General features: G+C 42.0%; 2 protein-coding genes across 2 annotated transcripts in view; both read left to right on the top strand.

The window, feature by feature from the left end:
- Positions 1–27,980, top strand: part of LOC142413726 (protocadherin alpha-C2-like) — a 104,787-nt gene that overhangs the window by 12,656 nt on the left and 64,151 nt on the right. The window lies entirely within an intron of this gene.
- Positions 406–27,104, top strand: LOC142413665 (protocadherin alpha-C1-like). Its single transcript, XM_075510031.1, is given in 9 exon segments — positions 406–510; positions 913–1,045; positions 1,568–1,614; positions 3,814–4,035; positions 4,037–6,457; positions 19,578–19,662; positions 20,350–20,534; positions 26,435–26,549; positions 26,974–27,104. Coding segments are annotated over 9 exon segments (3,444 nt in total).

Below are 27,980 nucleotides of genomic sequence, written 5' to 3'. Positions count from 1 at the left end.
ATCGCTGATGTAATGTTGATGTTTAAACACGAGTGGCCCTTTGTGTGGTGCAGCCAAGTGCTCCACAGCCCCGAGGTGACCCGGTTTTACTATTCATCTTTATTTTTTTGCCTTTGCTCGCTTAACAGTTTTTTCTGGTCGCTACCATTGTTCCAAGCACAACATGCATGGCTGGAGTAATAACATCTTATTGCCGGAAAAGGGGATGATTGGTTGAAAATATAAGACGAGGCGGGAGAAAGAGTATGTAAAGGATGCTCGGGGCTCTGAAGGGGTGTAAATGCAGCACTGCAACCGCCTGTCAGGCAAAGGGACATGGAGGAAGCGCTCTGTGAGCATGTCGGGGAGTGGGGCATGATGAGAGGGATTGTGTAGCGGTGAGTGAGACCACAGAAGTCGCGGACCATGCCCTCAGGATGGCGGAAAGTTGAATTCCTTGGCGACTCGGGTCAAACTGGCTTTACGAATGGATCAAGCCGAGGGAAGGAAATAGAGAATGGTTCAGAGATGGCAAATTGAAGGCAAACGTGAGACCAAAGACGAGGGGTTTTAAACGGTGGTTATATTGTCCGCTCTGATACCAAGGGAAGTGTCTACATTAAAGGTGTTTAATATGACTGATGTGCAAACAACGTAATTAGGTAAGTGACTCGAGATGGAGAGGAGACCTTTGAGATTGGAGACCCTGAAAAGAGGGGTTAGGTGGAAGAGCAGCCAAACAAGAGTGAAAGTGGAGAAACTGAGTGTAAAGGCCCCCTTGAGACCCCCGGGGCAGCTGCATGTGGGAGGTAGAGCGCAAACAGGCAGGGAGGAACCGGCCTGGGACTCTGCTGAGTAGAGCAGTGGCTTCGCACAAAGGGCAAGGCTGGGTTCTACCCCCACAGCACAATGGTTTTACTCCCTTCACGGCAGGAGTGGCTGTGGTGTAACTGGCCCTGGATATTTAATATTACTAAGCACTGGATTCTGGCTGTGGCCCAGAGCTGTCTACCTGAGCGGTATGTGGATCAGGTGCTCATCCAGGCTGGACTGGGAAGGCAGTGCAGTAGGAGCTAGGTGTTGAGATGGTGCTGGCAACATGCGTGTTCTGGTGAGTGAAGCTGCCTGACTGCAGGGGACCTCACTGTCCACAGCAGTGTGGAAAAGGACAATAGGACAAGGGATGCCAAAATATTAAAGCAGGGTTGTAAGGTTTAAAAATGTTGTTAAAAAGAAAGAGAATCGAAGGCAGGTTCCCTTAGAGCCCTGTAAACAAGCATTAGGCAATGCTACAAAATTAAAGAGATGTAGCACAAAGCTGAAGAAATTATTTCGATGGTAAATGAGTAGTAAATGAGTGAATTAAAGACCAAATCAGTGTAGGCTGCCAGATACTTCTCAAAAGGTGAGTACATCTTGGAAAGAGGCAAATGTACAATTACTTTGGCTGATTTTGGCCATTGTTTGCTAATCAGTTTCTGCTAGCACTGCTGGTATTTCAGGCACTGGTATGCATAACCACAGCTTGTTATCCCAATATTAAGATTTAAAGAAAATCTGCCTTTGAGTGGGTTTATCTGTTCAACAGGACCCAAAATTCTTGGGTTTCTTCATTGCAAACCCAGTCACAGACAGGTGAGTAGAGTCTGTGTGCACCTAGGACACCAACACCCATCTGCCCTAGTGTTCCCAGGCAGATGGATTTATCTTTGCCGCAGGCCAGTGTTAAGGGAAATGTATCAGTCTTTCCTGTGACTTTAATAGGTGTTATTGCATTGGTTCAGGGTGTTTATAATGACTGTGCATCACTACAGAGCAATAAAACTAGCAACTTTTTCATATATTGTAGATGACATAATATCTTGGCAGAAGAGGAGTCTAAGGCAAATTTGGGGCAGGGAGAGTCTGGATGACAATTTTATGGTGACTAGGTGGAATTGGGGATTTCTGCAGTTAGCAATGAAGAAAAAAAACCCAAGGTAAACAGCATACCGTAAATACTTGCATTGTATACCGTGTGCAATGGTCCATTGAACAAATTTAAGTAGTGTGTGAATTAAGGTGTATACACACCAGCTCTGCAGCTCCTGCACTCAGCCACCCCCACCCCCCCCCCACCCCACCCCCCCCCCGCCGCAGCTCTAATGGGTGCCGTAGCATCAAAGCAGTAGAAGTACAATGCAACATTAAGGTACTGCCAGGGGCGCCTGGGGTTAACAAATCATAATATCTGCAGATACTTGTGCTGGGGCTGATCAAGGCTTGCACCAGTGCGGGCAGGATAGGAACCTCACTGGGAGGTTTTGCTGAGTTGTGAGGATGCAAACAGATTTATTGTGTTTTTTTTTTTTTTTTTTAATTTAATATACAACTTTAGGCTGTGCTCCCGATTTTCTCCTATTTTGAAAGGCCCTGATACTATGTATAATTGAAATGTCCTTTTTCAGCTGCCCAGGAATTCTTAGCTGCATAAAGAAATACAATGAATGCAAGAAGGGTTAAGATCTGTCCTTGTCGCACATTTATAGCCTCTTGCTTTAGATCGATCAGGTTCTCATGATAATAAGCTCTCACAGAAGGAAGCTGGAAACAGAGGAGGCCGGAGTCATTGTCAGGGCTTGAGGCCCATCTGTGTAAATTGCTGCCAAAGGTTGTTCCAGGAAGGTTTTCCAGGAGAGTATTTTGAAATGCTTTCTGCCCTCTCCCACCTGCTTTAGGGGGTAGTTGCTAACTGTGCCCTCAGTGCAGAAAGTTGGGGGAGCAGAGAGCTTTGATTTTTTATTCCCCCCTCCCCCCCCGTGATCTGCTATCTTTGTGTGGTATCAGCTTGTCTCTCCCCACAGTTCCTGGGCATGTCCTAAATGCAAGACCTCCCTGGCACCGATATTTACTTCTCTATTTTACTTTACCCCACCCACCCGAGCCATCCCCATCCTGCTTTGGCGGGCTGGATGGGAGCTCATCTGTGGCTGTGGATGATCTGACTGGGCATTGTCAGGGGAGACATCCTTCTCTCTTTTCTCCTTGTTAATTTACCTTGTCCAGAAGGTGAAGCAGGAAAGAGGCTTTTTTTCTTTTCTTTTTTTTTCTTTTTTCTTTTTTTTTTTCCTTTTTTCTTTTTTCTTTTTTCTTTTTTTCCTTTCTTTTCCTTTTTTCCTTTCTTTTCCTTTTTTCCTTTCTTTTCTTTTTTCCTTTCTTTTCTTTTTTCTTTTTTCTTTCTTTTCTTTTTTCTCTTGCTCTCTTTTCTTTTTTCTTTTTTTTCTTTTTTCTTTTTTTTTCTTTTTTTCCCCTCTGTTTTCCTTTTTCTTTCCTTTTTTTTTTTTTTAAAGTTTGACAGGGTAGAGTCGATTGCCTCCTTTAACTGTGCTCTTAAAACCCTTCTGGGAAACGTTGTGCTCAGCCGGAGCCTGTCTGGACTGTGCTGCCCCATGTTTAGCTGATGCCTGTCACTTCTCATACGCGTTTCTCTTCCACCGCCGTACTCTGGCAGCGTGCGGCAGCGCATCCTCTCGCTGCCTCTCCTGGAAGGAGCAGAGAAAGGGCGGGCGGGGGGGGGGGGGGGTTGTCTGCTCTGCATCTATCCCTGAGGGAAATGCATCCATGCCGCGGACTCGGGGGCCCGGAGGCTCCCCCCCCGCCCCCCCCCGGATCTCGGTCAGGCGTTTAAAAAAAAAAAAGGGGGGTGGTGGTGGTGGAAGAAGCCGCCGGCCGGCGGGGTGGCAGCGGCGGGGGGAGCGCAGCCCCCTCCCCCGGCGGCGCAAGTGGCCTCTGGGTGGCGCCGCCGCTGCCGCGCGCGTGTAAGAGACGCGCGGGGTCCCGCCGCGCCGGTCACAGCGAGGGGCGGCGGGTGCGGCGCAGCGGAGCTGCCGCCTCTCCCCGCACGGCAGCCGGCGGCGCGGCGAGGGGGAGCCGCCGCGGAGCCTCCCGCGCCTGCAGCGAACTTCTCGCCTTGCCGCCGGTACACCCTCGTGCCCGTTTGCTTGGCGCTGGGAACTTCGGGGGTTTGCTGAAATTCTGGATTATGTTCCTGCTGAGCCGGTCTGCGGAGAGCTGAGCCAGGGGAGGAAGAATGCGGGTCTATTTAATGGTCCTCTGCCTTATTTGCTGGTCCGCGAATGGGCAAGTAGTGTATTCCATCGCCGAGGAAACAGAGCGTGGAGCATCTGTTGGGAATATAGCGAAGGATTTAGGAATAGATGCAGCTACACTTTCAGCTCGGAAATTTCACATGATCACCAGTTCAAGTAAGCAATATTTTAATATAAATGCAAGCACGGGGGCTTTGTCTGTTAACGAGCCCATAGACAGAGAGCGGCTTTGTGAATTAAAGTCTGCCTGTCTTCTGAATTATGAACTCATATTAGAAAACCCTCTAGAGCTTTATAGGATGGAATTTAAAGTCTTGGACATAAACGACAATTCCCCCAGCTTTCCCTTAAGTGAATATCATATAAGCATTCCTGAGTTCCTGTCAGCCGGGGCACGGTTTACACTCCCCAGCGCCCAAGATCTTGATGAAGGTACCAACAGTGTCCAGAATTATACTCTGAGCCCTGATGAACATTTCCATTTGGAAATGCAGACACACGGAGATGGGAGTAAATATCCTGAATTGGTGCTGAAGAAAGCCTTAGACAGGGAGCAGCAAGCCACTCACAGACTTGTCCTTACAGCCAAGGATGGTGGGGAACCTCCAAAGTCCAGTGATGTCCTGGTCATTGTGGCTGTGCTGGATACCAATGACAATTCACCAGAATTTGAGCACTCAGTCTACAGGACGAGTATCTTGGAAAACTCCCCCAGTGGCACTTTGGTAGTGCAAGTGCATGCCACAGACTTAGATGAAGGTTCAAATGGAGAGATCAGGTATTCGTTTAGCAATACTACTTCTGCTGATCTACAGCGAATCTTCTTAATTCACCCGCACACTGGGGAGGTGACAGTCAATGGTGTTTTAGCTGTTCAGAAACCTCTCCTCGAGGTGCTTATTGAGGCAAGGGATAATGGGATATTTGGCATGTCCAGCACAGCTAAGCTCCTGGTGGAAATCACTGATGTGAACAATCATGGCCCAGAGATAACAATTACATCTCTTTCCAGTCCCATTCCTGAGGATGCTGTTCCTGGCACAGTGATAGCTCTGCTGAGTATTATGGATAAAGACCCTGGGGAGAATGGGAAAGTAGCCTGCAGGATTCCTGATAACCTTCCCTTCCAGTTAAAGCCTTCCCTTGAAAACTACTACAGCCTGCTCACTAGTGGGCTTCTGGACCGAGAGCTGATCAGTGGGTACAACATCACCATTACTGCCACAGACTTGGGTGCTCCACCCATCACCACTCAGAAGACCCTTTGGGTGCAGATTTCTGACGTGAATGATAACCCCCCTGTTTTTAGTGCTGACACGTTTGATGTGTTTGTGGAGGAGAACAATCCACTTGGTGCTTTTCTCTACCAGATCTCAGCAACTGATCCTGATATGGGGGAGAATGGACGGATCTCTTACATGCTCAGGAATTCCACAGTTGCAGGCAGTGCCCTGGCCAGCCTTTTGTCTGTGAGCTTGGCCAACGGGAGCATCTATGCAAAATGTGCCTTTGACTTTGAGCAGCTTAGGAGCTTCTATTTCCAAGTGGAAGCCAAGGACAATGGGTCACCAGCCTTGAGTGCTGCCATAACTGTGAAGGTTTACATCTCAGACCAGAATGACAATGCTCCAGCCATCCTGTATCCCACCAGTCAGAATGGCTCAGTAGCTCTGGAAGTTGTGCCCCGCCTGGCTGATGAGGACTATCTGGTGACTAAAGTAGTGGCGGATGATGAGGACAATGCGCAGAACGCCTGGCTCTCCTATCACCTCGCCCATTCCTCTGACTCCACCCTGTTCCACTTGGCACCACACTCTGGTGAGCTGCGTACCATGCGCTCCATGCGCTCCACTGACTTCCTCAAGCACAAAGTGGTTGTGGTGGTGCGGGACCACGGGGATCCGCCACTCTCCTCTACTGTGACGGTGGGCATCCTGCTGGCTGATACCCTGCCTCAGGCACTGCCAGACTTTGATGACAGTGGGCAGTCGCCACCACTGCTCAACACTACAAACATCTACTTGATCGTATCCCTCGCCTGCATCTCCTGCATCTTTGCGGCGTTCCTCCTCTTTCTTGCCATTGTGCGGCTGTGCTGCTGTTGGACTTGCTGCTGCAGTGGCTGCTGCTGCCCAGCTGATGAGTATGAAAAGTATTGCAATAGCATGCACATGCTTCCCAGCTCCCACCTCCCATCGGACATGCTGGAGATCACTGGTGTGGGTAAACTGACTCATACCTACTTGTACAGGGCATCTGTAGGTCTTGGACCTAGCAGCATGCCAAGCGGTGATGCTGGCATCATTCCCAGTGGCTCAAGGTTACAAGTGTCAGGACCCTGCATCCAAGTGCAGCAGGTCCAAAGTGATCGGTTGAGTGCTGTCCTCGTGGTAAGTACTTCTTCCTTTCACTTTTTTTCTCCCAGGCACATGGCCTTGCGTCTACACTGGGTTGCTATCAGTGCGGAAGAAGGTACTGAGAGCATTTGCAGGAGAGCAGGCGTCATTTCATGGCACCTGGAGGAAACTTCAGTTCTTTTTATATCTTTCCTAAAGCCAAGATCTCTTTGGATGAAATATGGGCATGGGATGACAAAAGAGATTTATTCCCACAAACATTTAGGACTTTCAGACATAACTGAAGGTAAAGAAGATGTAAGTGAAAACTAAATACCTTGCAAGCCGAGCCATTGTCTTCAGATAGCAAGTAGGGGCATGATAAGAGTCCATGCAAGTTTCTAATCCATACAGTGTGGATTAGAACCACCCATGGAGCCTGTGATTTTTTAAAAAATTATTTTTTATTTCCCCCTCCCCCAATTCCTGAGATTTTTTTAATTGAGGGGTGAGTAGTTTGCTGAGCCAAGGTGCTGGTTTACAATGCCCAAGGTAAGCCTATGGTGGAGTAGCAGGAAGTCAATATCCAGCACCTCTTTAGGAAATGTAATTTGTAGTGCTCATCTCTCTTCCCAAGCAATCCATAGGTTTTGTGAATCTAAATTAATTCTCTTGTGAGCCTCTGACCAAGCTGATTTCTTCTCAGTAGTGTGATGAGTGACTTTGCAGGGGAAAATATCTTTCTTTGATCACAGTTTAGGGCTACAAGGTGGGATATGACTGAGGTCTGATCTGCTGGGCATTGCTGTGTCACTTGTCCAAGATTCAGTTTTCTTATATGCAATATAACACTGGTTGTGTTTTTAATACCTGCTGTGAGTCATCTTTATATTTTTGTGAAGTTTTGAGATGTTTTGCCTGCAGACTGTCAAATTTCCTTACTGTGCATAACAGTAACTAACCACTGTTGGCTCTGTCCAGGCCAGTGCTCTATGGTAAAGAGCTATTCCAGATGTTTCCAAGGCAAATGTAAGAACCTATGTTAGACAGACATGGTATAATCTGCTTCCTGCAGTTGTTTTCTTCCTAATTTACAGTAATTAGAGGCTGTCCTAAGTCTGTAACCATTATGTTTATTTTAATTTTTGAAACCATTATTGTACATTTAAATACATCTAAATGGCCAGCCCCTTTTTGAACCTTGATGTAAGGGTAGCTTCAGCAACTTCTTTGGATAATCAGATACATATTCAGCTATATAGCACTTCCTTTTGTAACTCTTGAATTTCCAAGTAGTGATTTTTAGTAAGTTTTCCCCTGTTCTAGAGAAGATTCCTGATTTGCTCTTAACTATGCAGTTTATCATGCCTTCTCTTACTTATCTGTTGGCAAGGTGAAATTGGGTTGTGTTTTGGCCCCCCCCCCCCTTTTCTGAACATCTTTTCCACGCAAATCTTACTGACAAGGAAAGATCTTTTCTCAAATATTTGTTACTTGATTTACTGATGGTGGTTCACCTAGTATTTAATCAAAGTCATAATCAGTTTTGAGTTCTGTTCTTTGTAGTGGCAGAGGGTTGCACGTCATGGGTCTCTCACTATGCAAGGGGTTGGAATAAATCTTGCAAAAGCAGAAGTGTCAGTGTCTTTCAGTAAGAAGTTGTAGAGTCCAGGAAAATAGCAGTAGCAGTGTGTAAAGAAGCATTTGTACCTAATGCATTGGTGTAGTTTGGGAATATAATTTATTATTTTGAGGATCTGCAAAAAAAGTCTGAGTTAGAACCTTTGTGATGGGGAGTTAAAAACCTTTTTGGCAATCTCTTAACTCAGAAGGTGTCTGCAAGAATCCTGATAGTGTCTTGGGACCGTATCTTTGGCTGGAGAGTAGTTCATAATTGCAAAACTTCTATAACAAAGGTGATATAAAAAACCCCTGGCGCAACTAATTTCCTTGTTCCTATTGAGCAAGATCTTGAAACTCAGGTTATCGACACATTAGTGGACTGAATAATAGTAAAAGCAAAAGCATCTCTGATCTCTGTAATGAGAACAACCAAAATGTGTCTCATTACATCTCACTGTGTTTCGGTCATTCAGGTGAATTTTAAAATTTGAAATATGAGACACCTTTTTAGGAGCTTTTGATAGTGGGCAAAATAAATCCAAGATGTCACCTTTGGCAATTTTATTTTCTTAGCTCCTAATATGCAGAAATGGGTAACCATATGTGGAAAGTGAAAAGGCTATGCATTAATTGAGCTGAGTAGGGGAACAGAGGCAGAGACTGTGAAAACTTATCTACTCTTAGAAACAAAAGGATGTCAGTTATTAATTTGGTGCTGATGATTCTGGTGGCTACTATACTGGAGAATCAACTACATGTATATACATGCACATATGTGTATATATACATTTTATGTATTTCTTGCAAAATTTGAAAGTTATTAAGGTGACATTCATATTCAAATAATCAGGAGTGGGCAGAAGCTGCAGTTTCTGTACTTTCATTTCTGTACAAGCTTTAGATTCACCAAGATTTAAAATATAGTTATGTTAGAGAAGCTTGGAAAATAGTTTCCAGTCATCTGAGGTGGGAAAGAGAACTGTTACTCATTCTTGAAAACTATTCCTTAGTCCAGATTCCTGTGGACTTAAATATGATTTGTGCAGAAAGATCACAGTAACTTTATTAGTGAGGAATTTTTTTATTAATTTAATATTAAAATGAGAGGATTATCATTTTTCAGTGCTTACCAATAGAAATTTCAATAAAAAATAAATTTTAAGTTTGGGTGTTGACTAAATTTTGTCTTTAAGTACTTTCAGACTGACGCGTTTGGAGTTAAAAATATAAACATATGTGACCCTTCTAATTCTAAGAAGGGATCATTGTATTGCTCCCTAAGAATATTAATGTAACAAAAAGAAAGCATCAAATATTTAAAAGGCACTGGGAGCAACTCCATACTTATAATTCAAGGCACTGGAAACGACTGCAAAATTGTAATTTTAGCAGAACTTAAATATCCTTGATGATTTTATTTTTTTTTAATTGAGGGGAGGAGTTACAGTTTTTAGTATGTGGAAGATAGAAAAAATGTCTACATACATGAAAAGTGAATTGAAATTCCAGAAGTTAAATGTATTTTCAAAATTTAAGTTAACTTCTTTATTCTTGGTCTTGATGAGCTTGATAAGCTTTAATGATTTTTACATATACAGATGCATGAGACCCTTTTACATCTTCTATTTAGGTTAGAGCTAAAAATAGAAGTCTGTATGGCCGTAATAGCAGTATAATAAACTGTAATTGTATCTCTCAGTATTTTGCTGCATCTTTCTGCAATGTAGCATAAGTGACAACTAGGTGAAAAGCATGTTACGCTGCTATGCTACTGTGCTGTATTAGAGACAAAGGCACTAGTGAGATTACTAAAGTAAGCAGTAGTTCACTGATCCCAGTAAGCAGTAGATCCCGTTTTTGGGATCATGATGTGACCATGGATTGTTACAGTTCTTTTGTTTGCTTGTGTTGTCTATTGTGCTACACAAAAGGCCTGTAAGATATTTCTACATTCAGAGTATAGTGACCTCTCTGTGATTTGACATTCAATATTTAGGTTACATCCAAAAATAGATACAAACCTAGCAATGGAGTCTATTTCTTGCTAAACTGTGATAGGAGCGGAATAATTTTATGCAACATGGGATGCATTTCCAGTGACAAAAATGGATGCACTTACATTGAGACAGTGGCATGCAATCTAGGCTGAACTGCTGCAGGCTAAGCATCAGTGGCTTACTCACACAAGTAAAGACCAGCCATTTGAGCAAGCCCTCCCTGCACCTCATTCTGAGTGTGCCCCATAACAGAGCCAAATATAAGGGTGAAGCACCTTCCCAGTTTTTTCTGTCTGTGCTGATAACAGCCTGCCTAGAACCAGCAGTCTTATGCCCACATTGTAAGAATTCAGTTGTGTAGGCAGATTTCTTGGCTACAGAAGTTACTCTTGGGGTCAGGCCAAGAAAATCCTAGAAAGAGATCAAAGAAAATCCAGCAGGGGAAACTGCTGTAGATTTCCCTTTTTCTGACCACTCCAATTACCTTTTGCAAAGAAGTATGCAGCTCCAGCGTTCAACAAAAGAACACTGTGTCCAGGAAAGGCTACAAATGCCTGGGCTGAAACTTTGCTTGTTTGATGTCTGCCTTGGAGTATTATTTTTAGAGGTAGTGGAAGGGAGAGTAACAGAAGGAGTAGCTTGAGAAAAAGGGCTTGAGGGGATGTGGAGAGTAATGTGACTGTATTTGGAGATGCATAAAGCAAAGGCAATGATGGGCAGGGAAGGATGAGATTGGATGGTGACCTGGGCTGAGGGAGGGTAGATGTGAGTAGTAATTCTTGTATGAAAGCATAGAACAAGAAAACACAATTTGGGTCAAGTCCAGTGCTTTCCTATATCAGTCACCATTTAATCTTAAATCTTCAAATTCAAAGATGTAAATTTTAATTGTAAAAATACTAATTTTAATTGCAAAATTCACTAGGTTGTGCCCATTATTCCTGTTGGAAAGTTATTCCTCTAAGGCTTTGAAACCCTTTTTTGAGATCCTGTCAACAGTTATTTGCTGTGAATTTGTAGACATTTGTTTTTGTGCCAGCAATGTCATTTTAGTATAAGTAGTTCTTTTCCCTCTTTGGGGCTTGCTTTCTTCATAGAGCAACACATATTTTCTTAGGCTTTGACTAAGCTAAACAAGTCAACTTCTTTCGTCTTTTTTCTAAGGTCACCTCTGCACTTGTCTGATCATGCCAATATCCATTGGCATCTGTTCTTCCTTTGTGGATATATATTTATTGCAAATATGTGACCAGAATTATATATAATATTTCAGGCCAAGGGCCTCCTACATAGTGATAGGAATACTTCCCTGTCCAAGGGATAGGGAATACATCAGCTGATAAATCTTGGGATGGCAGTTACCTTCTCCATAGTTGTAATAAGTTGATTGATCAGTCATGTAAGTAATATCGCAGAACTTCTTTGGGGTAGAGGTGGATGGGGGAAGGTTGGTTCCCAAGATGGTGGTTCTTCTGCCTAACTTCATCCATCTAAATGCTTGATGTTTTAACCTTAGATGTTAAAAAGTCATAGCCACCTGCTGAGAGCAACTCATCCTGTTCATCTTAAATGTAAGAGGTTAGACATAGTCTAGACATAGTGCTGAGGCTAGATGCACAACTTCTAAATGACTGAAACTAGTTGATATAAGTAGTTCCTTATGGGAGTCTGCACTTGGAGTTATTAGATGTCATCATTTCTGTGACAGGTGCCAAGTTGTTCCTGCAAGTGAATGATGCCATATCATTGTCTTCCTCAATTGTTGTTAGAATAGCCCAACTTCTTGTGCTATTGTTAAACTTTTCAGTGTAGCACTGTATTGAATGTTTTACTGAAATCGGAATAGATGAGATGAATTTCAGTTTGTGTTTTCATTCAAGAGAACTGAAGACCAGTCTAGCAAATAATTGTGTCTGATAAATCTGTGAGAATTTTCCTTCCTTTTCAGTGTACCTTCATTTGTCATTTATTCCTTCATTTGTCATTTATTCCTTCCTCCAAATTTTTATCCAAATAGGCAGGCTAGTGGACTTGCGGTCACATAGGCTGGATTTTACCATCCTGAATTACTGGCACTGCAGTTGCTTTTCTCCAATCTGATCATTCTACTCCAGACTTGACAGGTTTATCTTTAAAAAAAAAAAACAAACAAACCAGCAAAAAAACCCAATCCAAAAAAACCCCTCCTCAATCCTACACTTTTATTTTTCAGTTCTTTTAGAAATCTGTCATGGAAATCAGGTAGAGGGGATTTGAGGATGCTGAAGGATACTACATTTTACTTCTTGGTGATAGCAATTTCTGTTCCCTCAGAGTAATTTGTCACATAGTCAACATCACACTCAAGATATTGAAAACAAAGGAAAATGTAGATTTATTATGATAAGATGGGATGGTGTCTCAAGGGTTCACATGGTTGGTCCACATATGGCATGTTTTTGTACTGCTAGCATGTGTATCCTCTGCATCTCCTCTGTTGGAGAGAGGCTGCTAGGCTTTTAGTGTGGCCCAGTATAACAGTACTCGTGCTATGTATTTTTGGGATTACAGTTAGCTTGTTTCTATGTAACGAAAGGAATTCTGCTAAGAGTGTGACTTGTTGAGGACTGTTTGAAGTCACAATTAATCAAAAGAATAGCAACAAAATGAACACCGGAACTGAAAAGGGAGGCAAGCAGGCACATGGGAATTAAGATACTCAGATAAGATTTGCAAGGCAAAGAAAAGGGCAGGGCAACAGCTCAAAGATTTGATGCTCTCAGAGGCATTTGGAGAATAACTGCAAATTTGACAAGTATGGCAAGTGGAAATTAAATATCAGAGAAAGATACATTAAAAAATAAAGAAAAGTTTGTACTCTCTAGTCTTCAAGCAGTCTCTCTAAGGAAAATGAACACATTTTTGTTCTTTGGATTCTTTCTTCTTCAAAGGAATGATTTTTATATTTTAATCTGTTATTTCTTCCTTCTCCCCCTGGGCTTGTCCCAGCCTGATGGGTCTTTCCTCCTTGACACCTCATTTATTGGCTTTTAATTTCTTTCTTGTTCTGCAAAAGCTGCCTTCTCAAGGTCAAACATCTTTACACGATCAGTCTGCAAAATCAAAGTTTATGATATTCATTCATGAAACCTGAGGCTGTTGGTTCCAAAAAGTTCTGTGATGTTCCTCATCCTTTTCCAATTCCTTTGTAGGGTGCAGAAGCCAAGGAAGGAAGTTTTACAGCTGAATGGGCTCTTCATCTTTTGAACTACATAGCTGTTTCCTGTGTATCTTGGGAATGTATTTTAGATACCTGTTAGGCTCTGCCTTCTAGCCAATAGTTATATGGAGATTGATGCAATATCCTTATGGTTAAAGCAGTTTTTATTGCATGGTATTAAATGCACAGGGTTGTGATCAGGCCTGTAGTATTAAGACATGAAGACATTTCAATATAAGCCTGATTTCAGTCTTCTAACTTTGTGAGACTGCATGAATCCCAGTACAAGAGAGATATGGAGCTACTGGAGAGAGTCCAGTGAAAGGCCTCTATGATAACTAAGGGAATGTAGCACCTCTCATATGAGGAAAGGTTGAGAGAGCTGGGACTGTTTAGCCCAGAGAAGAGAAGGCTTGATGGGGATCTCATTAATGTACGTAAATATCTGAAGGGAGGGTGTAAAGAAGACAGAGCCATGCTCTTTCCAGTGGTGCCTAGTGAGAGGAAAAGAGGCAATGGGCACTAACTGACACAGGAGGTTCTGTGTAAGCGTAAGGAAACATTTTTTAATTCTTTTTTTTTTTTTTTACTGTGAGGATGCCGAGCACTGGCACAGATTGCCCAGCAAAGTTGTGGAGTCTCCATCCCTGGAGATATTCAAAAGCCATCTGCACATGGTCCCAGACAACCTGCTTTACTTGGCCCTGCTTGAGCAGTGGGGTTGGTCAAGATGACCTCCAGAGGTCCCTTCCAGCCTCAACCAGTCTGTGATTCTGTGTTGTCCTTAATGGAGGAGTGTGCTGGGTGTGCCCTACCTTGCAGAGCTGTGTAATGACAATGGAAAAAAGGTGCAACTTCTTGGATGCGAAGTATATCCTCTAGTAGGTTTCCATTGGATAAAATACTCTTGGGCGGTTCCTGGGGGAGAGGGTCGTGCTGGGCTACAAATGTGAGATAGATGTTGCTAAAATGTGGGTAAATGCTTGAAGATTGCAGAGAGAGATTGCAGAGATTTTTTTTTTTTTTTTTTTAGACTTAACAAGTTTAAGCCTTTGGCTTGCCATAATTGAGATAATAACTAAATTAGGCCATTTTAAAGTTACAGGATTTAGCAAAACTATTCTATTTCATGTTTGTGCCTACAATATGGACCAAGTGTGCTGGTCTATAAAAAGCAATGTTCCTGGACATTCATTGTTCAGTCAAAATTAGTGCAGTGGAGATTGGGGGAGGGGAGGAGAATGGGTTAATGTAACAAAAGTTTTTAGCAACTAGGTACTCTGTCCCATCTGTCCATAGGATCTGTGGTGCCAAGAAATTTCTATTTGAAACATCACAGTCCATAGACTTCAATGAGAGTCAATTTTTGTTTGTATGTACTTTGGGGAATCTTTTTTGGGCAGAAAAGAAAAAAAAAGCCCAAACTCTTAAGGTACCAAAGATACCAAGAACTCAAAACATCTGGCATTTGGTTAGGCCTAAAAGAACTGCAGAATTTGAGGATTTTTGTTTAGTAGAAAATGAGAAATTTATGAATACTGATAAATGCCAGTAAAAGTGCTACTCAGGGTAACTGATTAGTTAAAAGTTCAGTGACCAAATCTTGTGAAAGGCCATGGATATTGCAAAGAGCACAAGAATGCTAAAGGTGCTGAAGTGGGACTGACTTTATATTGTAAACCCAATGATCCCTGCAACAATGCAGGCTGAGGTGGTTTTGGGTTTTTTTGTTGTTGTTTTTTTTTGTTTGGTTGTTGGTTTGTTTTTTTTTTTCTTTTAAGGTCTTCAGATTTGTAGCCAGAATCCCAGGGGAGATGGTATTTGCTTGCATTACCTGTTCTTCCCATACCCCTCACACCCCCAGCCCCCAAAAAAGGAACAAGAAAGTCTAGGCAAATTTATTCAAATAATCTTAATTCTGCTCTGTATGTCAGCCTGCTATTTATCTCCAATAGTTACATCATATGAAAATTTGTAATATTTCAGGAATCATTAAAATGTGATGTTGTAAACATATTTCCTTCTGTTGAGTCAGCTTTCTTCTTTGTAGAATCCTAGCCTCATGGTGCATGGCCTATGTCAATTCTATTGTCTATATAGTGAATCCTTCACTTGTTTGGCTGCTATTGTTGTTATGGTTTTTTTGGTTGGTTTTTTTTTGGTTGGGCAATCATGAATACCCTAAAGATAATTGAACTCTAAACTATTTGTTTTCAATATAGTATTGGTAGGAAGGAAATCTGGTGAAAAAAGAAAGTGATTTCTTCCTTCCAGTCAGAGGAAGTATAACTGCCACCTTGTCTCACCTTTTTTGGGCTGGTGAAGTAAAATTACTTATCTAAGTGATTTTAGTAAATCACTTGCAAATGACTTGTCTAATCTGAGTTGCCAGCTGGAATACCTTCAAAGGATTTTGGGTTGTTGGTTTAGGACTGCTGTTTGAACTTTCATCTTTGTTTTAATTTTATTATGTATTTGTCTAGGGATTAGAATTAGTGAGTTCCTGTCTTCTCTTTTACAACATGACGCTTCTCTACACGGCGTTCAGTCTCTTTAATGCATCTCACCTTATTTGAAAAACTACAAGAAAAATTAACCTGAGCTAATGCAGGACATGGAAAGGTGCCAATTTGATCATGGTCAGAACATAGCTGTAGAATACAAATCTCCACTGAAGAATATTATCATTTTGGAGCTCTTAATCTGGTGAGGCCCTTTACTATTGCAATGTTATGTTGCATGAAAAAGTTTTCTTCACTCAAGCTGCTCAAAGAGTTCCCAGATGTTTTTGGATAAAATCTGAATTGAACTATTGAGCCCTGGACCTGTAAGTCCCCATTGTATGAATTAATAGTTCATTACCAAGTGGTTCTCTTTTGTATTGTTTGTATTATCATGTAGGATATGGGGCCAATGTTCTTTAATGTAGGTAATTTAGGTTCTTGGAAAACTTGCAAAACAGCCAATATTGGAGTTAAATTTGTTTGGGGAAAACCAAACAAAAACCAACAACACGCACACCCCCCCACACACACACACAAACGCAAAAAAAAAAAAAAACACAACAAAAAACTCCCACCAATAACACGAGGTGGGAATTAACAGTAGTTTTCCACTACCTAATGGGCATTGCAGTGAGGGAAAGAGAGGAAATGATTGAATGGGAATGATTTTCCCTGATTGCAGCAAGGGAAATTCTTCCTTCTGAGAGTGTTGCAACCCAGGGATGGGACCCAGAGAGGTCTTGGAATCTCCATCCTTAGAAATACTCAAAGCTTGACTGGACAAAGGTCCTGAGCAACCTAACCTACCTGTCAGGTTAGCCTGCCTCCCTTTGAGTAGGAGGTTGAAGTAGAGACCTCCTGAGGTCCCTTCCAACCTAATTTTTTGCTGCAATTCTTTGAAATGTGGCAAAATGTAAACATTTAAAAATTGTTACAGCCTTTCCAAAAATTATGCTTTATTTCATTTTCAAAAGGTGTGCTGAGGGGTTTACAGGGGTTCTGAAACTACTGTATGTTTCCCAATAGATGCTCAAATCCCATTGTGAAAGATATGAAAATCATGCCAAAACATCTGAATTCCTTCCCTGTCAGATGCACAGCTGGTGGTATCCCCTGTTGTGGATCTTAATGCTGGGTTGTACGCAGCTGTCTCCAGTTGCAACTACAGTGATGATTGTACTCAAGTAACACAAGTTTAGGAAGCCCTGCTTTGCCCCACAAGCATGAGATCAAAACCACACATACCAAGCTTTGGGGAAAGTTTTGGTATCTAAACCAGTCAAAATTACTTTTGACTGCAATCTTGAGTTCTCTTCTGAAAGAATCTTTTTCTGCACTAGAATAGTTATTTTCTTTTTCTAGAAAGCACTTATGCTAATAAGTCAGCTCCCACAGGAAGCCTAGATCTTGCCTTTATCCTCAGCTACATATAACAGCTATAATTGAGAAGATTTCAATTTTCTTCTCTCTCTCTCTCTCCCCCCTTATAAAATAAGAGTTCCTTAGATAAAACAGCACTACATAAATGATGAGCCTGGTGACAGAGTTGAAACAGCTGTTGGTCATGTGTGCACAGGGTTCTAGGATAACTGTAAACAGGGAAGAGGAGAGATGCTCCATGGTGTAGTATCCTGATTCAGTGGAAAGCTGTGGAAATGGCTTTACTGCAGCTATTAGTTTGTGGTGTACTATATAAGAATCTGTAGCTCAAATTCTACTCTACCTTTCAAATTTCTACTCTTTCTGCTGCAAAATTCACAGGTTCTCTGTTACTCTGTCTTGAACCTATTGGTAACTCTAGCACCCAAGTAAAGTTGATGGAAAGCAATTATACACCATCATTGTAGTCTGGTTCACTGTTTGATGAAAGCAATCATGAATGTCATCATGAAGTTGATTAAAGGAAATGTCAGTTTTCATACATGATACATACTGAATAATTTAATCTTCTACATACGGCCTTATTTGAAAGGATACATTGTGTTAATGTTTTTTGCTTCTCCTGGATGATATTTTGTGAACTGTTGAAAGCAGTACTAAAGAGGCAGACAAATTAATGGGGTAGAGATACCTGCTGGATTAGAAATACCAGTAAGATAAAACAACAAGAGAAGTAGGTTGTTTGGGGTTTTTTTTTCCTAGCGCACTTAGATTAGGTATCATTCTGATTTAATGTAGAATTCAATTTACTGGAAATCATTGCTAATACTTCAAAATGAACCTGTGCCTACCTAGACCTATGCCTCCACTGCATTGTTGATACCAGCTGAGAGCTATCTGTGGTGGTGGCAACTGCACCAATCCTTCCAAACTGAAGTCCTGTAAGGAGTTTTTAATTCCCTTTCCCATCTGCCAGATAGCAAGGAGATTTTTGGAATAATTCATAAATCTCTCCTTTAAAATACGAAATTATAATGCTATCCATAAATCTCCTTTGTACTGCCCTTTTGAATGCTTACTTATCTACTTGCAATCAAGATTCTACTTAATTTTATCAGAATTTATTCATTCACTGTACTACTGACCGCAAGATTGTTAAAAGCACAAAGTATATGTGGGGGAAAGAAAGAAACATTTGAGCACCTGCAAGCATATTTCACTGCACTTCACAGCCTTATTATCCCCCCCTCACAGGGGATTCTTATCTGAGATTACACTGTTGTAAGACTCATGGAGAAGTTTAACTTTTACACTGGATCTAGTATTCAAGATTAGACAGCTCGCAGATTTTCAGGACTACCATTGATGCTGTTCTGCCATTAGAGAGGGGAGATGGTAATTTCTTTAATGAAACAGCACTTACTTCTGGAATTGCAGGACTTTGGGGAGTCTTGGATTCTATCTCATGGCAGTCCAAAACACTGAAAAAGGCAAAGATACCTTTAAATATCCCTATTCCGTCCTAACTGATTCTGTAGAACAGAATTCATGTTGGAATGGAAGTAGCAGAAGAATGGAGTTACAATAGGTATGGTTTTGGTGTGTGGGTTTTGTTTTTTTTTCCTGAAAACATTGCCATATTTTTTCTCATTTGTTAAAAAAATACATTGGCTCTAAATAAATCATAGTCTTGGCATGAGCGTTTTTCATGTGCACTCTGGAAAATCTCCATAACTTATGGCCATTTAAAACACATTAAAAATCCTAAACAAATATATATTACATTATCTCATAATATATATTTCATCTCTCTATACCAAGGGCTTCCAGCCACCTCCACAGAGGTAGCAGAATTATCCTTTTTATTAGCCATGATGCTGTACAATTAGACTGTTCCAAGTATATGTTTGGCTGCTGGTAATGCTCAAGCCTGGTTTGCTTCCAATAAAGCTGGGAGAATTTTGTATATAAAAATGTTCTGCCTGAAAGACACCTTTTAGTTACTATTATAAGTAGTGTTGAGTCAGTATCATGCATTTTTAATGTAATATTAATTCTTCCAAAAGGAATGTTTTTCAAAATAATTTCACTGAGTGAAACTGGATGGTAGTAATTACTGTATATAGTAGCATCTTGTTTTCAAACTGAATTTGCTTCCAGTAGCAAACCTATATTGTTTACATGGGGGATATTTTGCTTAAAGCAAAGGATAGGTTATTGTGCCATCTGAAGAGAACTCTTGTCACCTCAGTAACAGGTAGAAGGAAATTCAGCAGTGTGAGCAACTTTCAAATTACTCTTTTTTTGTTTAATGAAAGCAATTGCAACTGGTTATCTTGGAGCTATGGAATTCCATAGTTCCAGCTCTGTCCATTATTGATGGAATGAAAACCTTTCAGTGTTTCAGGCTGTGTTCATACCATTGCCTACTATAAAACTGGTCTGATGCTATTCATTATAAAACCCTCTAGTCTCTCCAGGTGGTGATATGTGTGAACCGGGGATTGCCTGTTAATCAAGTTCGTCTGAACAGTTTGGTCATTGCTCAGACTGAGGGTAGTGAAAAATACTCTTTTTGCCTATAATAAAAATGTGTCTGATCTTTCCTTTAAAAGTCTTGCTGAAGTATATTTTGGAAAAAGGACTTGATATTCATTATGAAGTGGTCTTTGTGTCATGTTTGGTAGCCATGAAGATCAGCTAAGGTTGGCTGAGTTACAAGCTTTTGAGAAATTCTTGTTCACTGTACTTGGTAGATACTTGCAAGAGTTGGAAAGGTCAGTTCCCTCTGAGTCCTGCCAGCATAGAGCCCTGCTTCAGTCAAGAGCTGGCAGGACCTTCCTGTAATTGCAGTTGTAAGATTGTGGCCCAGACTGAAGTTGGGGCTGGGGCTGGAGCTGAGAACAGGAAGACTGGGAGCAAAAAAAAACCAACCTGATGCCCAGTCCAGGATCAGGGTGCAGGGAAGGGGAGGGTCCCTAATTTCAGTGCAGAAGGTGTAGAAATGCATTGCACAGGAGGAGACCAAGTGATCGCATAAGCAGAGCACTGAACTGGGTTGTGGGCGACAGGCAGGATCTGTTCTTGGTTGTCCTGCATGGTTTTGACATGTCCTTCTGCCATTGTGAGTCATTTTTCTCATTGTAAATTTATGTCAGTCGTGCTGACTGCTCCTTTGTGAAGTACTTTGAGATGTTCCAAAACAAACATAAGTTAAGTTTTGGTGAATATTATGCGTTTCAGGGAAGTCAGATGAGAACTGGCAGGAGGAAGAGAGAAAGCTGGGAGGTGACTTGGAGATGCTAACAAAGAAACTGCTGAAGAGAGGAAAGAAAGATCTGGAACAGGTGGCAAACAAAAAAAAATTGACACATGAGAATCCAAATCCAATAGCAAGTTATGTTAAGAGTTTCATCAAATCAAGAGTGGTGCGTATTTGGAGAGCTGTTATATATATTGTGGTCTTATGGAGTGGAAGGAAGGAGACTTTATGAAGATTTCGTTGTCTGACTGCAGTGGTGTGAGTGGTGTGTAGAACTTTAGAAGAAGGGCCATTTATTTGGACATCAGCGAAGAACATTATCAAGTGCCACATGGGAAACTATTAGAGAAGCTAGAAATGATGATGATGAACAGAGAAATAAAGAACTGACTTCAAATTCTAGAGACTTGTACTAGAGGGAAAACTATCCAGAGGGATTTTTCTGAAGTAGACCCTTATGAAAGGTCACAACAGGAAAAGTAAAAGTATGGTTTGTTCAATACGGAAATAGAAAAGATGCAGTTGCTATAGAGGAAGGCTGGCATGTCATACAGGAAGGAGTACACAGTCTGGAGGATTCAAGTGAAATGTGGAACTGTCTGCTCCTTAAAGGTATCTGGTCAAAGGAACCATAAACAAGAACACACAGAGCCAAACCTGATGGACAAATGATAAGGGAGGTAGTGATAAGAACAAATCTGGTCACTCACTCTAATTGGTAAGGATATATGGAGTGTAAGAACATTTGGTTTTTCCATGTAAGATTATGTGCCGAAGGACCTTGCCAGATTGGGATGATAAGGAAAGGGTGGGAGGCGAACACATGGAGACATAAAACCTGACCTGCAGGCAAACTGGGACTTCGCTGCTGATAAGGATGTAAACCTGAAGTCCTAGCAACAGTGATTCGAGGGGCCATAGCCCTCTGGATCTTGGTGGGTCCTACAGACTTTGTATCTGGAGTGCTAGCAGCGGGTGGGACCAGCATGAGTGGACTGGGTGCCAGTTACTAGAGTCAGAAGGGGGCTGTAGGTGCCCCTGGCCTGCAGTGTTAGCAGCTGGAGTGAGTGGGAGTCTCAGTGCCAGCTAGTGGGGTGGGAATGGTGTGTGTCCCAGAAACCAGCTTACTGGGGGACTGGCATGAGTGAGGGGCTGAGCACCAATGGCTGGAGTGGGACGGCAGGTCACAGCCCATGTGCGTAGTCCTGGCTGCCTGGGGGCGAGTGTCTTGTATCTTCCCCAGACAGGTGTATGTGGGATGTGCATGTGTATTCACCAGCAAATTTCAAGCTGGACGGTACAGAGGGCCTTAGATCCAGGCAGGCAGGGACCCATGGTACCCAGGGGGACCCATGAGTGTGGGGTACCTATTGGATGAGTGTGTGAGTGCTGCATGTTTGCAGCGAGCATCAGGCTGGACCAGCCAGAGAGTAGGGGACACGTGGGGTGGGTCAGAGGGCTGGGAACTTGGCAGGGGTGTGGAGCAGCAGAAGAGCCGCGCCGGTACTTGAGGAATCCGTGAATGTGCAATCCCAGAAAGTTGTGAATCCAGAGAGTGGTGGGGGTGTGTGTGCGTGCACTTTCACTTGTGACCTCCTGTCTCTGCCAGCCGAAGAGGAGAGGGGACTTAGCTGTCTGTGCTTATGTCTTACGTGACTCCTGCATGTGGGTGGTGTTGAAGGCAGCACCTTGGCTGTGGCAGACTGTGTGACCAGCCACATCAGTGTCATGTGTGTGTGTATCTGTGTGTATGTCGTAGTTTAACGCCCTTGGCAACTAAGCACCACACAGCTGCTTGCTCCCCTTCCCCCCTGGTGGGATGGGGGAGAGAATCGGAAAAAAAAAAGTAAAACTTGTGGGTTGAGATAAAGACAGTTTAATAGGACAGCAGAGGAAGAGAAAATAATAATAATAATGATGGTAAAAGAATGTACAAAACAAGTGATGCATAATGCAATTGCTTACCACCCACTGACTGATGCCCAGCCTGTCCCTGAGCAGCGATCGCTCCCCCCTCAGCCAACTGCCCCCAATTTATATACTGAGCATGATGTCATATGGTGTGGAATATCCCTTTGGCCAGTTTGGGTCAGCTGTCCTGGCTGTGCCCCCTCCCAGCTTCTTGTGCACCTGGCAGAGCATGGGAAGCTGAAAAGCCCTTGACTAGTATAAGCACTACTTAGCAACAACTAAAACATCAATGTGTTATCAACATCATTCTCATACTAAATCCAAAACACAGCACTGTATTAGCTACCAGGAAGAAAATTAACTCTATGCCAGCCAAAACCAGGACAGCGCGTCTCTGGGATACATGCTCAGCTTTGCCACTGGTTGAACCTGCAAATGGGAGAGCAGGAGCTGCATCTCTCAGCCTGGGCAGAGACCCTGTTTCCTGGGGCATTGGGCTGGGTTCTAGCAGCCAAGCAGGAGAGGTCCTGATATCCCTTAACAAAATGCAATAAAATTTTGGGATGGAATTAAAATAATTTATTTTAATACAAGCGAGGTTTCATGAATGGACTGTGGCTGAGGGGAAAAACACATGGATTACAGCATGACTCATAAGCTGCCCAGAAGATGTCTCCATCAGTAAGAAAATGTACCGGAGGGTGTATTAGTAAAGGTACTTGTAGTCATTCTGGGGGAGTATTGACAACATGGTACAAGGAATGGCAAGTTCTGATTTTTGCCACCTATGTTCGAAAAGGACAGCCAGAAATTGTAAGAGATATTACAAAATGTTGTGTGTGTGACTGAGGAAAGAGTCTGTCAACTGAGAATGCAGTAGAAGGGCTTGGGATGTTTAGCAAGTACTGTTTTATTCTCTAGGAGAAACTCCTTTAGCTACTTACGCTAAAAGGCAGTGCTTCTCAACTACAAATGGGCATAAAATAGCCGTGATACATGTAGACTGGTAAGAGAAGAAGGATTATAATAATTAGAAAGAGCCTTGCACTGGGGTTCAGCACCTACCAGCTTTTAAGACTGAGTTCAGTAGGAAAGGTGTCATACAAAGTGGTACCTGGTATCTCAGGAGATAATGTTGAAAGGCCCAACCTCTCTCTCCAGTCTTATGTTCCCATTGCACGTAGAAGAGAGTTGAGCTGATACAGAACAAGAGTCCTCGATCCCAGGATTGTTCTGTTCTCCAACTTTGCAGAACTTGGCATTGTTACTTTCAAAGATTTGTTTGCTGTATGTTTTTCTAATTGGTTACTTTTATAAGGTATAAAAGTATATTAGAAATACATGTTTGGGTCATGCAGTGCTTGAATTTTAGATCAATTGCTAACCAAAACCCCAATCCTTAGGAATATACAAATGGAGGACAGTGGTGTAATGAATACTTAATTAGATTAACCAAATATTTACTACACTATTGTCCTCTATTTGTGTCTTCCAATGATTGGATATGTGATTTGGCTGGACAAGGAAAATTATTTTTTTTAACATATCTTAGGAGGAAATTTGGCTCAAAACTTTAGAGGCTTCTAAGTCTTGAGAGTCAGTTACCACATAGTGGAGATTCATCAGTAGAAAATGTGACATTACTTCTTGAACAAATAGGCTGTATGAAGCTTCATTTGGGGGACTAGTTTCACGGTATCAGTAAAAACACATTAAAGGAGTGTAAGAAAATAAGAATAGAGAAGTGAACAAATCAGAAGTATCAAAGATGAGAATAAATAAACAGAGCTTAACTAAGTCATTGCATGATGCAACAGTATAGTAATTAAACAGAAGTATCACAATGGAAGGTAATAGATAAAATGTTTGATAGCTCAGAAATCTAATAGCTTCTTTCTTTTAATACTTTTACCTGGAGTGAAGATGCTTTGTTTCAGGGAGATTCTAGCAAGACTGAAAAGTGTGAAGGCTTTTGTATTGCAGCAGTATAAAAACCAGAAAATAACTCAGCAGTTAAGATTTGGCAGAGTTCCCATTCCAGAATTCTTGAACAAAGGACTAGAAGAAGAACTGAAAGTCTTTGGTGAAAATACAATGTCAAGATTCTCCCAGTGTACATACAGCAGAAAGATAACTATGGTGTTCATGGTTGCAGGACTAAGTACCCAAAGGATAGGAATACTGATTGGGTTGTGCCTCCCTGTCTTTCCAAACCTCTTTTTGCTTTCATTTTGTCGTCCCCAGCACTTGTCCCTCTTTCATCACCTTCTCCTGAGATCTAGTTCCTACTCCCAGAAATGTTTGCAGGTTGTACTCTGATTTAAAATATATAAACCCCTAAGAGAGGGACTAGACCCAGTTTCCTGTTCCTACTGTGTCCTTTCCAGGACACAGAACCAGGCTGCCTTTTTTGATCTCACGAACCTTGACTTTGTTGGCTGGAGACTGGCTCTGTTTCCACAGAACTGCTTCTCCTGACCACTGTGGTAATGGTTTGGAGGGATATGGCCGCCTTCTCAGTGGACTGGACTTGAAGGCCTCTAAACTTTGTGCCTTCAAACCACTGTTCAGTGTGATTAAGAAACCCAGGAGGAACAGTGGTGCTGCTGCTGGATATTATTTTAGTTTTTTCCTAACCATGTGGCCAGTAATAATTTGTATTCCAAATGCTCAATCCTGAAATCTGTCTCCAAACAGGACAGCTTAAAAAGAATATTAAATGAGAAGAATCATGCTGAGACATTGCTGAGACATTGCAGTTCTATCTGGTTGTGGAGGACAATGTTTTGATTAGTACAAGGAGGGGGAATTGATTTCAGTGGGTAGATTTGATATCATCATCACTGCTTATCACTCAGAGTCTCACATGTCCTGCTGTGGTTTCTCTGTTCAAGGATGGAAGAAATACACTGAGCTCAGCTGAGTTGTTAAAAGCTAGAAGTCTAGTGTCATTTGAGGTATACCAGGGCTAAAAGATGTAAGCTTGGCAGAGATGACCTGTGGGAGATCTCTGCCCTTCTGGAAGAGCAGCTGAGGACCAGGCAGGATACCCTGCCCATCACAGAACCATTGCCTGCTGTTCCAGGAACAGCTACATACAGTGTGGGTTTCCCTCAGTACTGAAGAATGAGTTTGCCGTGTGTATGATCCATGCAAAATGCATAAGATAAATCTGCATTAATACTGTAGTACTAACTAGTGCTAAACACTGGATATAGTCTAGCTTTTAAAAGAATATTGTGTTAGGTCAACCACTCAGACCTATTCAATAAGAACTCCTGTGCTCAAGGAAAGAAATACTGAATGCTTACTAAATTCAAAACATAAATATTTCACATCGCTGAGGTTTTAAGAATTCTGAAGAGAAGTTTGAAAACAGATTTGCTTAATGTAACCAAATGGTTCTCTCCCTTCAGGATCCATTGCAAATAATAAATATACATATGTATATGTACCTTCTTCCTTGAGAATATCCAAGTATCCTTTACTGTAGTGCTTTAAACCTTGCAGTGGCCATTTGAGCCCAGATATTGCTGACATCTTAGGAACCAATTAAGATACTTGCCAAAAATCATGAAGCTCTTGATATAACAGTGAACAGAACCCAGTTCTCCTGCCTTCCTGCTTTTATGGCATGATCAACTGCTTCTGTCACTTTTGTCTTGTCCCATTTTCAAAAGCCCCAACTTAGCTCCAGGGAACTTTTTTCCCCTTCTTACTGCATGAGAGCCATTGCTTCTCATTCCTTCCTCTGGGCTTCTGGTCATAATCTGCCCCACCACATACATTGCATCTCCCCTTTTCTTTGCTTTGCCTTCCAAGTACTCTCAGATGCTCTTATGTGCTGTAAATCAGAGGTGAACTTGTTGTGCTGGAGAATCTGAACAGAGCTATCTCACCAGTGCATACAGGCCCTGTATGCACTGTAGCATACAGGCCCTGAACTGGGCAGCTGTGGTCAGTGGCTTTCTGTCATCTTCTTAATAACTTGACCACTGTTTCACTCAGAGGCGTGCCTGTCAGCCTGTGCAACGTAGCACTTTTTTCATGCCATACTGCCAAATCCTTTTTTAATACTGTGTGTGATGTAACAGTTCTTGTATTTTCTAAGGTCTGTTCACCACTGCCTCATTCTCTGCTGCTGTTCTCATCCAGGTAGTGAGTCGAGAGATGCTGCTGACTGGTCCCATCTCATCTCCCTCCTGCTCTGCTCCTTGCGACCCCTCCAGCTACCTGGAGCTAGTCCTGTTCTCCAGCAGCAGTAGCAGCAGTGAGTGCTAGAGGCTGTGAGGAACTGTGAAGAAGGATGCAGGAGCTGGTGCTGATGTCTGTATGTAGGTGGGGAAGTGGACCTGGAGCAGAGAGTTAATGTGGCTGTGCCCTCAACCCTTTCTTAAAGTCTCTCTGGGTTGCAAAAGTCATTGTTGCTTGTTCTTCTCTGGGCCCTTCCACATAGTGTTGTCTGGTTTTGTTTTTTCTTGGTTCCTCACAGCGTCTTCTGGTTATTGCTAAGTCTCATCCTTTTATTTGTACACAAGGACCTTGTGTACAAATACTGTCTCACACAGAATAATCTGGAATTGTTATGTGGGAAATTAGTATAACAGAACTGAATGCAAGATCTTGTGGAAGGGAAAAGTGATTTTCTTCTGCAAAATCTCTAAAGTTTCCCACTCTCACTCATTCTCTTACAGATTTTGCTCACTCACACCCACAGACTCACAAGCATCAATTCATGTGCCCGATGGTCACTGGTGACCAGGATCACTTCTGTGCAATGCAGAAGACAAGGGACGCTGGCTATCATGTTCTCATTCATTGGTGACAATAGCCTGATCTGGGACTTGCCATTGATTCCCTTTAGGAATGGGTGCTGTTTGGGATCTTTTGCACCATTATTTTGTCTCACCCCTTTATAAGTCTTAGGTAAAATTCTTTAATTCCACAGTTCTCTTATATTCCTCAGCTGTGCATTTTAAGGATCTAGTTTCCTTCTCCATCTTCCTGACACCCTACTTTAGGTAATTTTGTTCCTCTTCATTCATTTGGATTAAATCCCCGTGTAGGGTGCTCTGTAGCAATTAATGCGTACTTTTCCTGTTAATCCTTATTTTGTATTTTCTTTGTGTGCTTTCACATGTGCACACACATATTCATACTTCCTTGTTACTAATCTTAAATATATATTTTTTCCAAATCTCTCCATGTAAAAGAAAGAGGTATTAACAGGTAAAATACCATGGATTACAGAAAGGAAAAACTCAGATTAGTTACAGGTAATGAACTCAAACTATTGATAAAGTATTTGCAAGAAGTGAGAAAGCAAAATTATTGCTGTTTTTTTGCATAGAATTATTGGCAGACAATCTTTTGGCACTTTATCAGGAACTACTTGTAAATGCACAGATAGAATCCAATTTTCTGTGCTGTTCTGATAACCTTATTAAATGGAAAATATGACTGAGATTGTAGAAGTACAGTAAAGGGCATAGAATGGCTGGAACATTTTATGCCCTTTACATACAAGTCAAGAGAGAAAAAAGAACAAGATTTTGCATGTCTTTTTAGGAGAGAGTTGGGGGGCAAGGAAGGTGTGGTATCCCACTGTGTGCCAGAACCCTGAAGAGAAACACAAATATAAAACAAAATCATTGGCAGAGAGTGTAAGTCATGGTCAAATGCTGTTCCTGGTTCTGCTGAG

This window comes from Mycteria americana, chromosome 8 (assembly GCF_035582795.1).
Source record: "Mycteria americana isolate JAX WOST 10 ecotype Jacksonville Zoo and Gardens chromosome 8, USCA_MyAme_1.0, whole genome shotgun sequence".
Taxonomy (NCBI): Eukaryota; Metazoa; Chordata; class Aves; order Ciconiiformes; family Ciconiidae; genus Mycteria; species Mycteria americana.
The sequence above is the reverse complement of the archived record's forward strand: the minus strand, read 5'-3'. Positions and strand labels throughout refer to the sequence as shown.